Source organism: Gobius niger (assembly GCF_951799975.1).
Source record: "Gobius niger genome assembly, chromosome: 6".
NCBI classification, from domain to species: domain Eukaryota; kingdom Metazoa; phylum Chordata; class Actinopteri; order Gobiiformes; family Gobiidae; genus Gobius; species Gobius niger.
Window position 1 is genome coordinate 17019194 of NC_136857.1, and position 12646 is coordinate 17031839.

At 40.5% G+C, this 12646-nt stretch overlaps 1 protein-coding gene across 1 annotated transcript; it reads right to left on the reverse strand.

Annotated features, from left to right (window-relative positions):
• Positions 1-809: 809 nt before the first annotated feature.
• Positions 810-12387, reverse strand: dcaf1 (ddb1 and cul4 associated factor 1). Its single transcript, XM_079558945.1, has 25 exons — positions 12201-12387; positions 11530-11650; positions 11374-11450; positions 11222-11295; positions 11033-11146; positions 10803-10940; positions 10094-10672; positions 9520-9621; positions 9280-9438; positions 8731-8910; positions 8447-8656; positions 8075-8244; positions 7875-7999; positions 7542-7777; positions 6260-7392; positions 5799-5997; positions 5617-5699; positions 4968-5052; positions 4469-4702; positions 3987-4080; positions 3553-3657; positions 3397-3470; positions 3225-3317; positions 2244-2514; positions 810-1767 (listed from the first exon to the last, which is right to left on the reverse strand). The coding sequence occupies exons 2-25, from the start codon at positions 11640-11642 to the stop codon at positions 1712-1714; spliced, it is 4704 nt and encodes a 1567-aa protein (XP_079415071.1). The 5' UTR covers positions 11643-11650; positions 12201-12387; the 3' UTR covers positions 810-1711.
• Between the last annotated feature and the right edge of the window lie 259 nt (positions 12388-12646).

A 12646-nucleotide genomic window follows, 5' to 3' on the forward strand; every position in this document is an offset into this window, starting at 1 on the left:
GAAGACTAAAGAGAAGATTTATGAATGTATTAAAAAGGAACTTGAAGGTAACTGAGAGAGACACCTCTGAAAGGGACAGTTGAACGTTTTACAATCTTTATAGTGCCATGAAGACTCATTAGCATTTTGTGTTTTTGGCTGTCTTGTATCACAAGCATTATGTAATAGACAAGCAAAAACAGCAATTTTGAGAACAGCGTTTAGTATTTGATGTAGTGTGGGAGGGAGGGCAGCATTCAGCAGGGTAGTTTCTCTCCATCATAGCAGCACTGTGACTGACTCCCATCTGTCTATTAGTTCAAGTGGAACATTGTGGGCGATTTTCCAATCACATACATAAAGATGGAGGGGTACAGCGCATGTTAATGTCATTATGAACCAAATACAAGCAGGAAAATCTCAAATCAGAAACATGTCCAGTAAATTGCAGCAAATTTGCCAACGGGAAGACAACAGAGCAGTGTCTATTCTGCTGACTACATTTTGACGTTGCTTGGCTGCTGCAGAAGGGAAAGAATGAGGCATAGAGAGCTGCTATCAGTTTGAACACTCTCAATGCCAGTAGACAATAAGAGGCAGCAGAGGAGGTGATAAGAACCAAGTCCAACCAACTCATCAATCAACTGCCCACAAAACAAAAATCTATGGGCCTTTTCCCACTCTTCTGTTTTCAGTAACACAGGATAAAAAGCTCTATTGGGATCATTATTTCGCAACAATCAGTATTATAAGAATTACAACAGGAGATTTTTTAAAGTTTATTTATAGTAAAAATACTTTCTATACATACAAGCTGTACATGAGTAGTCTCAAGAAACTTAACGCAGGTAAGAAATAAGTAAAATATTTTGGCTAAATCCAGTACAAGAGAAAAAGAAACAGATGCAAGGCTTTTAAGCAACTCCTCGATTCTTTTCTGTTTGGGGAAACTGAAGTCATTCTTCCTTTTGCGTCAAATTCTTTTCAGAATTTTAGAAATCATGGCTTGTGATTGGTATTGTTTGTTAAACGTTCTATTACAAGAGGTTTTAACTACCGGTATGTGTCTGGATTGAAAGTATGTTGATGCCAAGACACAATGTTTGTACTGCGGGATGTACTAAAGCTAAATGTTGTCCAAGTCTTTAATGTAGTTTACACAGTCTATGAGAGTTTTATTGTAAGACCATTCAGATTGACCAGGCAAGTTCTGTATCTGTACGTTAGCATAAAACGTGTTTGTGTCATTGCTGTGACTGGCATTTGAAAAGACACTGAATCTTAAGGATTAGGTGTCACATTAGCTGCCTCTTTCAATGCACTATATAGTAATGAAGCCATGTTAAGTCACATAAGAGTGAACCGCATCAATTACCAAAAAAAACACCACCACTGTCATCATTAACGTGTTGCCAAAAAAGTCTTGAATGAAAAAGGTATGTCGTAAAAATATAAAACATTCTCTGGGTGCACACCTCACCACGCCACTCAAGTGAATTCTCGTTTATAAAAGTAGAGTTTACACATTTATACTCACATTTTGACCTACAGGGAGCAGTTTGTGCAATATGGTGTGGTCTATATTTCTCGAGTTTAAGGGCGTGCTCATGTAGGATCTGGCAGAGTACCAGTCTGTCCTGGACTTTTTTGCTAATTTTTTCACCATAAATGCACCTCAAAAGGTCTGTGTGGATCTTGACACTTGCTGGAAGCTCTTACTCCTTGATACTCCTCACTCATTCAGGGAAAGGATGATGTCGTCCTCAAGGTCAGAGTTGTCTGAACTGTCTATGAACAGAAGACAAAACAGATTCAATGTGTGGTGAATTATCCCAAAGACTGCACAGCAAAAAGTGAAGTGGGCTGGGTATCACAAGACCATATTAATGTGCAAGTTCACGACACGACAAGCACCTAAATATGCTCAGCAGGTAGAGCCTCAAATTGTAGTGTGTGTGTATGTTTTGATCAAGTCTGAGGTCAAACCAGCATATGAAAGAGTTTTAGTATTGTCCAGTGCAATATATTGAAGCAACTTATGCTTCCAAGTCAGTGTTGTAGACCACAACATACTGTGTAATAAAGTACGACTTATGTTATAGTTTGACACCATGACCTGGAAAAGTGGAAAATTGAGTATGTTAAAATGACCTGCACAGCCAATAGCAACAGGTTTCCAAAAGAAAAGCTTCTTCATACAATTAACAGAACAAGTTAGCTGATTATGTACGAGGACTTCGAGGTTCCACATGTGAAACACTCACCGTTGTCTCCATCCAAATCCGCATCATCGTTGTCGGAATCATCGTCATCGTTATCATCTTCATCATCATCATCACCAACATCATCTGCATCTTCATCAAGGAGTTGCTCCACATCGTCATCTGAGGGGGAGAACTCCTCCTCTGCACCGTCCTCCTCGTCATCCTCTGCCCCGTCCGCATTCTCCTCCAGCTCCACCATCAAAGGGTCTGTGTCCACGTCATCATCAGAGTCTTCATCATCGTCATCATCCTCCTCCTGATCCTCATCCTCCTGATAGAAGCATAAACAAAGCAAATAACACAAAGGAAAGACAGAAAAGGGATGAGTTCGAATTTTTTTCCAAGAGAAGACTCACGCTGACTCACAGGAGCGACACTAAACTCAGCTTAATTTTTAAACACTATCGCAAAGCTTCAAACTTCAATACCACTGAAACTACAATAGGACAAAAATATAATAATTATGTATATATTTGTGGGTATTGGAAACTACTATGATGGGTGACACATTTTGGTGTCATTTTTTTTCTTTCACGCAGGACGTCACAAGAGTTTAACAGCGTATTTGAAAAATACCCAATTGCCCGCGATTCCTAATACAAAATCAATGAAATGGTGTCTGGCATTATTGTGAACACATTTTCTCCAGTTTGGCTTTACACTAAAATCTAAAAGCTTCTTGAAAAACGTGTCAAAATAGCGACAAAAACAAGACGAAAACGAGGGTAAAAACATTACAAAAAAGCTACAAAAGAGCAACAAAAATGCAGCAAAAATGTGACAAAAATGCAAAAAAAAAAAAGGTCAGCAAAAACATTTCAAAAAGGACAAAAAAGTGGCAGAAATGTGACAAAAACTCAATAAAAAGCCACAAAAAAAGATGAAAAAGAACGTCAAAAAAGCATGGTAGAGGAAAATATGATCAAATAATGATTGTGGATAGAGCATTAAGTTAGTTAAGAGGCAACATTTAAAAAGTACCTGATCTTCTTCATCCTCCTCTTCTTCTGCCAATCTTTGACGTCCAACTTCATAAAGTCTGCAGACGGTGTCAGTGTTCACTGAATCTTGATTCTGCAAAAAAAAAACACATTAAAAGTCACTAATATGGTATTTGTTGTATTCTATAATGATATCATGGGATATTTTTTACCTCAATCACTGCGAGATAGCAATCCTTTGTATCTGTGCAAAGGTCAAAAATATTCCTCTTCACATCAATAGTTGCTGGGGGGGAAAAAAATAAGCCGTGCTTTAGTAACGAAAACGAAAAAGTTAAAGACACTTAAAGAGTTTTAAAATTCAATACCAATGGGTTTGTAGTCTGTGGCATTGAAGGTCCTGAAGGAGGAGCCAAAGGGCGACTTCATCTGCATCTCCATCATGTCATCCTCATCATCCGCCTGCAACATTGCTGTAAAAAAAAAAAAAAAAAAAAAAAAAAAAAAAGAGTTGGTGAGTGAATGAGAGAAAAGTTGAATTGCCCATAGCCTCAGAGCAAGTTCGAGTGGTCCTTGTCAGGCAGCCTTTATGGCATATCTACGCCTCTCCCTATGAATGTGTGTGATGCCAGCTGGTTGTCTCTGTGGCCAGTCCAAATCTGAGCCCTCTACCATATGTCTCTCTACGGCCATGTGGGACTGTATCCACAAATGCTCCTCTATAGGCCCTGTTCATACTATTCATACAAATACTCATTTGCTTAGGTGAAGAGTTTAAGGTTTTACAGGTCTCTGCATTTACCTCCATAGATGACAGTGCCGTTATTGTTGAAGACGATCCTACACTGATCCAGAGCAGGAACTGTGTGCAGGAGATGGAAGGTTCTCAAATCCCACTGGAACTCCAGATAAGGATCACAACATGCTTTTACAATTCAAACTATCTATATTAGCTTTTAATACTTTTAAGACATGCAAGACTAGCTTGATGAAACAAAAGATATACATCATTAATCTTATTTGAATTGACAAAGTGGGCGAACAACAACAGTATGCAATACAGGTGAACACTGGGTGAATTATTCTACCAACCTACAACCTTTTCGTTGCGCCAATTTTTCCAGCAAATACAAATTTCTTATCTGGTAGGAGCCAAAACCAATTTTAATATCATGTTTAGTTAGACCTACAATGTTTTAAACATGGTACAGCATCCCAAACTATCACAATTCTGCGAGAGACAGTATTGACATAAACTGCACCTGAGGCTGAATGCAAGGATACAATCTCTGTGTTGATGATAACCTCCTGTCCGTTGGGGTGAAACACACCACTGATGTTCATGTTAAACTTGTCGAACTTATGAATGGCCTGCGCCGATCGGACGTCCCACAGGACTCCATCATTCAGCACCAAGTCATCAGTGGGGTTAAAGGTCGCACAGTTCCTCTTGTAGTTGTTGGCGAGGTCAGGGTTATTCAGGGTCAGAGTCACCTGCCCAGTCTGAATGTCATAAATCTAAGAAACAATTAGAAAGGGCTGTTATATCTGTATTCGTTAAAAGCCGTCATCAAGAGTATTGCAATCGTGGTCAATGCAATGTCCACATCTGTTTTACAGCAGAGCCAGAGGGGTTTGTGCTTAGACTTGGTTTAGTCTTTGCTCAAATTGATTGGTACATTTATCAGGGACATAAATACACCTACAGTTTAGCCAGATCGTCTATTTTCTTACACCGTTTATGCAACTATAATTAGAATGTCCAAGTCGCCTTTGTACTTACTCTTGCAATGTGTTCTTTTGTGCCAATGACCCGGTCCTGTGAGAGCTTACTGAACTCCACATAGTGATCTCCTGGGAACGAATGCCTGAAGATAGAAACATTTGAGCATTTAATAACTTACTGCCACCATACGAATAAAAGCTTTAAACCTTATAATTACTTAAGCACTTTGTAAAACGCCCATGAATCAATAATTAGAGCCATTATTGCTTGGTTAATCTGCACAGATAAATGAAACTGAGTGAACTGAAGACTGCAGCCCCCAGGCAGTTAGTGTGCATAATTAAATGCTCATTGCGCTTCAGACCCTGGATCTGACACTGTAAAACTCTTTTCCAAAACAGTCCAAAGCAAAGAAGACGCATCTCAAACATCTTAATGACAACCAACAATCTTCAATCCATAGAATATTCAGAGCAAGTGTAGCATAGTACCACAAACCCTCTATACATTGTCACTGTTCCTGTTCCTTTTCATTGGTTGGCGTCAAGACCAGGGATAACTGATACCTCGGGAGCTGCGTTTTGGAGATGCTTTCACACAGTCGTCAAATCAATACAAATTGCTTGCCAATGCTTTATTTGTTAGTGGTTTTGAGCGCTTACTGCTGTGATACACATGATGCTCAATCTTTTGTGAGAAAACTTACTTCATGATGAACACAGATTTCATCCCCCACAGTGCAGACAGTGGGTAACTCCAAGAGGCAGATGTTAAAAGCAGTGAGCCATCCTGCAATCATTAAATCGTGAGTTAGTTATAACTCCAAGCCAAGTTTTGTTTCCTCATCCATTTCTTTCTTTTTTTTTTTTTCCCACAACAGCAACTGACCCGAGAGGGCTCTAGGTGGGTGATGGCAGAACTGTGGCAGCTGTAACTGGCCTCCTCCTGCCCCGTGAACACGTTGTACAGTTTGAGGTGTCCGGTGCATGTACCGAGCATTAGAAAGCGCTCTCGAGCTGAAAAGGCACAGCACATAAAGCCACTCTCGTCCTCCTCTGCTTCTCTGAACACAGAGATTGGACGAAACCTGAGGGAAAAAACAAATACAGAACAGATGTCAAGAGCCCAAGTTATCACATTGGTCTTTGGATATAATTTATGTGCAAATGTGTCACAAAGTAGTTTAGTACAAATAAACTGATCATAAACCGTCTTTTTAGGCATGAATGTTCTTGGCATTTCCTTTTTTTTGTTTAATAAATAACTATGGGTTTACAAATCAAATTAAATGATAACAAAAATGTAGCATGTACATTGTTATATCCATGCAACTAGTAAGACCTACTAACCTGCTGAAAATGAGATGTCTGTCAAAACATCCTCCATCCACGCCGCCGTATTTAGGATAGATGACTCTCCTCGTGTGTCGTGATGTAAAGTTAGTTGGTGCTTGGCGCCTCTGTTTGGGCTCTGGACACTGGTGGGGGGTAAAGAGCGAAAAGGGCGGGCAGGTGGCAACGGGGTTTTTACATCGAGCATGCTGCTCCCTTAAATACTCTGTTATAATACTGTCCAAAACAGGTGGGGAGGGCAAATGCCTGTCAAACTGTTTTTTCATTGCTGGGCTCTGACTGAAGGCGCCGTGGTCTGATTTCTGTCTGAGCACTCGCTGTTTCTTGCAGCCCAGTGTATTACAGCTTATGGTTTGCCGCTCACGTGAGAAACAGATCCGTCCGATTACAGGGGAGCCGTTACTGCACTGAGGAGTAGCAGTTTGAGGGAGGGCAGCAGCAGCAGCGGCGGTGACTGTGGCAGCAGCAGCAGCAGCAGCAGCAGCAGCAGCAGCAGGTGTTGGCTGGGCAGCTGGACTGGGTCGTGGTTGGGAATGACTTGATCCAGGCGTGGATGAGTGTGTGGGATGGTTTACCAGTCGTGGCCCGACACCGTTAGCGATCCGTGGGGTTCGGGGCAGCGTGGTGACAGGTGCAGAGGTGGAGGGAGCAGTGGGGACAGGGGGGAAAGCAGACGTTGGATGTGAGGAATGAGACAGGCAAACCATAGGTAAATCTGCCTCTTTAGAAAGTACAGTAGCAGTGTCATTAAGACCTTTGGCCACAAGATGGTTCCTAATGAGCAACAGGAGCTCTTTCTCTGGAAATGAGATCCTGGACTGAGCCACGACACTTGCCCGCTGCAGCCAAGCCAGAGACACGTCCGTTCCGATGAGGAGAGGTTTCCCAGAAATCCTTTCGATGAGCTCTGCAGCGTATTTGCAAAACTTAACATGTTCGCTGCGTTTGTCCTGAAGAATAGGCTCCTTCATCAGCTGCTGGATGTGTCCGCTGCTGAACAGAGGTAACTTACTGATGATCTGTCTCACCGTGCTGGAGCGGGACAGACCCACAAGGGCCTTACAGGCCAGAGCTCGAATCTGATCAGCATCTGTAATAGGCATCTTCACCATCAGCAGAGACAGCAATACCTAACAAATAGAAGCTTTTACAGTAACATAAAAAGGCGGGTGATAATGCACTTACAAAGGTTATGCTTTTAATGGAAGATGTACTGTTTTAAATCATGAATGCTAAACAGATGTCTAAATAATTTACTGGTAGCTTTAACTTTTTATACCTTGATGCCATTGTTTGATTGCACCACATTCCACATCTTGGTGAGCACACTCTCACTGGCTTTGGTTGACTGCGGCATGCGGCGGCGGGGCGTCCCAGCGATAAACTTCCCAATACTGGATACACGTTTGTCTGGAGCACATACACAGTTGATGATCACCTGCAGAGCTGACTTCTGGATCTCGGCATCATTGACAAAAATCTCTCCTTCTGCCACTTCTAGGACAATACTCATTCCTAAAGAAGAAAAAATGGACAGTTTTATTTAGTAATACTTTATTTAGACAGTATTTCTCTACAACAGTAAAAGAGAATATATTATTTCTGAACCAACCTATTGTGGAAACAGTGGAACCTCCCTCATCAAGCACAGCGACAGGTTCTGACAACAGCAGCTGAGTCTTTGGTACAACTGTGAGGATACTCAGGATGTCAAGTGCATAACGGACTGTGTCACTCCTATAAGAGTTAATGCACATAAATTCAACCTGCAGGTGGTACAAAATGATGACCTTAGATGCTTGAACCTCATACCTGCCATAGTATGTTCTCCAGTCACAGGCAATAGAGATGAGCTGCAGGAGGAGCTGCACACAGGACAACTTGTGGAAGACCTCTGCTGGTTCCCAGTACAGTCTGAGTGGACCGTACTCTATCAGAAACTCCATCATCTCAACCACCTGCTCACGACTGTAGCTGACAGCCTGGAAAACAACATTACAGCAATTCAATACACTTTAAATATTAATACACTCACTGATGTTTTTACCTAAACATGAGGCCACATTTAAACAAAAAAGGCACTATCAAAGAAAGCACTGCATTACGAGTGGGACACAACACAGTTTGAGAATTTACTGCTCTAATGCCACATCATAATCATTTTAATAAGCCATCACCTTGTACCTTATAATATGGAGCAGAGTGAATGGGGGCACCTCCTTCTGTGCGTTGCAATGATTGCTTCACATGTTCGACTTTGATGGCCAGATGGGCCTCAAAGTACCTGCGCAGAGCCATGCAGGTGTGCTTGGCTGTCTGCCTGCTGGAGAAAATCTGGTCATCACTCAACAGAGCTCCTTGGTCCTCGTGGTTCAAGATCTCTAACGTGCTGATCTGTAAACAGATGATTTATATTACAGTACCCTTTTTTTTTTAATAATGGCATTTGCTCACTATATTTTTCCTACCAGGTTTACTAGCCGCCGGAGTCCATCTAGCTTGTCAAACAGCTCAAGGACAGCGCGGAAAGAAAAGGATATAGAGAAAAACATCGTAGCATGACAGCAACCGGACGCATGTGAGCATTCCAGCAGCCACAGTGTGTAGCCAACCACATCTGACAGGATGGATTCAGGTAACATGCACACCTTAAGATAAAACAAGATACAAAAGTGAGCTTTCAAACCATCAAAAGGCAGAAGTAATGTAATTATGTTATACAAGTGAAAACAGACAATTGTACATTTCTTCTTTAAAAAATGAAGTTACATATATGTTATGATTATTGCAGCTTGTGTGGTATTTTAAGTTATGATTCCGCACTTTTAGAACAAAGGTTTACTGTCATTTTTATGCCTGAGAGTTGACAGTATCTAGTATCAATAGAGTCAATAACATTGTTTATCACGATGCTTCCCTGCCTCAATATATCGAACTTCACATTTGTTATCGTGACAGGCCTGATTGTACGTCTTAAAGGCGCTGACAATATATTAAAAGTTTTGCATGTTGCATACCCTTTCCATTGCATCTTGATTATAGGCAAGATAGTAGAGACATAGAGACACTCCAGTTGCGGCCATTGATGGTCTGGGAATTTCCAGCAACTTCTGGACTCCACCATGCGCCACAAACTCAGCCGCAAACTTCTTGTGGAGAAGAAGTGAAGCAAGATACTGTGGACAAACGTCATACAGAAATAAAGACATTTCTTCTTTTAAAACAGGGCTGTTAATAGTAATGTGGTGGTGTTATACCTTCAGGGCCTCAAAAGTTAGCTGTACATCATTAGTCTGCTTTAGATCCATGTAATGCATGAGAAGTTCACGAGCTCCCATCTGCATAAACACGGCTAACAACTGTAATAAAATGTATGGGGGGAAAAAGCAGCTTTAAGAATTTGTCATGATGAATTGAATGTAAGAATCACTACTGTAGAAAAACATAGATAGAAAAAATAACAAAACTATTGGTATTAAGATTATATCGTTAGCCACATAGCACAGTTGCCTAACTCACTTTTGTTTTGTTTTTGGAAAAAATGTAAAAAGACGTTGCAACAATTGTACAATTGCCACTGTAACAATACAAAATGACTTTGGCAATTATGCTATGTGGCTAATGATATGTAATAATTTGATACACACTGACATCTACTGGTCAATGACAATAAAGAGGGTAATATAAGCAGGATGGCTGCAGCAGCTGAATCCTTTTTGTTGAAACATTGTACAGTTGAGTATTTAAATAGTTTTGATGTGACCAATCAAAAAATGTATTTATTCAATCACCAAAATAAGCTCAAATACTATTAAATGTAAATACACCTACCTCTTGATACTCGCCCAAAGGTGTGAGATACTGAAGGATGAGTCTTTGCTCAATCTCTGGGGTCAAAGGGTAAAGGTTGTAGTTGTTGCCAATGACCCAGGGGCTCATCTCTGACCAGCTGCTATTTGAGAGCTCACTGAAGGTTTTTTCTGGTTCTGGTAATGAGAAATTAAGCTTCTGTTTTGACAACCTGCAAATATCCCTTTCTGTTTTTCTTTTTAGGAAGCTGCCTCCATCAGACTGTTGAGAGAGTGATTCTGGAGCAGCCATGGGTTTCATCATGGTTTTAACAACAGAGCTTGGGCGAATGTTGGTCCTGTGGTGAGAGCTAATACGAAAAGACAGCTCATTTTCATGCTCAGTGGGGGAAAACGTCTTTTCACAATCCTGGTCTAGGTCTCTCAGCTCCTTTTCAGCCCCATTTCTGCCTGGTGTAAACGGTCTCTCTTCAAAGTTTACATCGACAGCCTCCTCATCCAGAGGCAGCAAAGATCCGCTTAAGGTTTTCCTTGGGCTGGGACGTTTGATCTCAATGATTTTGTCCTGAAGTTCTCGCAGACGGTGCAGCATCAGAGGTACCTGGTTAAATAATCAAGGCCATTAAAAGCAACAATTTCAAGCAACACTAGCTTTATGAAGGGTAATTGAAAATACTAGATACACACAAACAAAGGTACACAATTGCATTGATGTAGTATATAATACAAACCAAAATAGAGTTCTCCTCTCTGTAGTTGGCAGCAATATCTTGATTCTCCATTGCACCAGCCAACAAACCTGTGGCATAGATCCTAAGGGGCTGCTCTGCTTCTTGAGCCCATTTAAATAGCTTTTCAACTATCCCCTCCTGGAGTAAACATGGCAAATTAGCTGTGATGTGCAGAATATAAGGAGTCTAACTAAATGGCTCAAAAAAATGTTCACAATATTTACACTAACCTTTTCTTGAAAGACCACTGCTGTTTCTAAGCCAGGCATGATGTTTTGAAGTAAGCGACATGCCGCGGAATTAAGGGAAAATTCTCTGCTAGTCATCACATAACTATTTACCAGCTATAAGGGGAAAACATATATTTATCAGTTACATTATTAACACAATACTTGTTTTGGATTTGTATGACTCCGTACAGTGTTCATAAAGTCATCATTCTTGAATAAAATTTTCAGCAAGTGCCCCAACACACATTCTGGATCAGCTCTCCCTAGTGGTCAAACAAGAAATGTCAAAAACAAAATCCCTGCGTTCAGGGGTAATTTAAATACAGTTGTGATATTTTTACCAGGATGCCGGTCGTCAAATGGGTCTGGGTCTGCTTTGTGGTACTCCTCTGTCTCTTTCTCCACCAGCTCAGAAATTCTGTACAGGCAGAGAAAGCAGAGACATATGAAGTTTATCAAGTTTAATTTTAAATTAATGCTATAGTAAATGTACACACTTTGTCAATATGTTCACCAGTTCTTGAGTGGCACCCTGTTGCTCTTTTTCCCATTGTTCTAACAGTGAAGTGAGCTCTGCCTTAGAGTCCACAGTAGCAGATGCTGTGGCCATGGCACAACCTATGAACATTGAGCACAAGTCAAAAGTAATTTATTTGTTGTGTTGAGGCACCTTTAAAATACCTAACCGTATTAACTGTGTACAACTGTGGATTTGGGGGGGGAAAGTGCAGTCAGTTCAATAAACTCCAGTCTACAGAGCCACTACTTGTCAAACATGCCATGCAGAAAGATAGTAGGTAATACAGTGTACAAAATATTTTTAAACAATTAAATTGGCAACAAAGGCGTAATCCCTGCATGCAAAGAGTTCTTCCCTCAAATTACAAGTTTTGCCTGTTGCAGAACATCTTGTTACATTGGAGGCAACAAGGAAGCTAATGTTGTTAGCATCAGGCTAGTGACTAGTCACAAGCTGCAAGTATATTTTTTGTGGGAATACTCAGTTTTTAATTCTACACCGACCTTGTTCGACTAATTCAAGTTTTACAATCGACAGTGCCAGATTGTAATGTATGTTCAGAAAACACGAATTCATAAAAAGAAAAAAAGAAAATATAGCTTTTGCCAGCTAGCCAAGATGCTAACTTTTCCTCGTTGTTCCGCTCACCTAGCCTTCGGTTTCGTAAAAACAGAGAAAATCCACCAGTGTCAGAACCAGTGTGGTCCCTTTGTGATGGGTGAGTAGAAATGAAAGGCACACGTCTCGTCTGATCCTCGTAAGCAGTATTTTGTAGCTTTATATGTATGTTTTATTATCATTGCGGCGAACACGTTATCCGCGTCGCTTTATCTGCGACGGTCCATTGAAGATGACGAAAAGTGACACGAAGAAATGTGTAGTTTTTTTAATTATATTTTTCATTTATTGCAATGTAAAATGTTCACGCATTATATTTCAGATTTAACTGTATAAAGATAATCATGGAAGGAAATAACAAATGTTTAACTTGAGATACAAAACATATAAACGAAAAAAACAAAACAAAAATATAATTGTGTTATAAATTACACAAAGCTGGCGTTGTGAATACACATTATAATATAAATGCATGC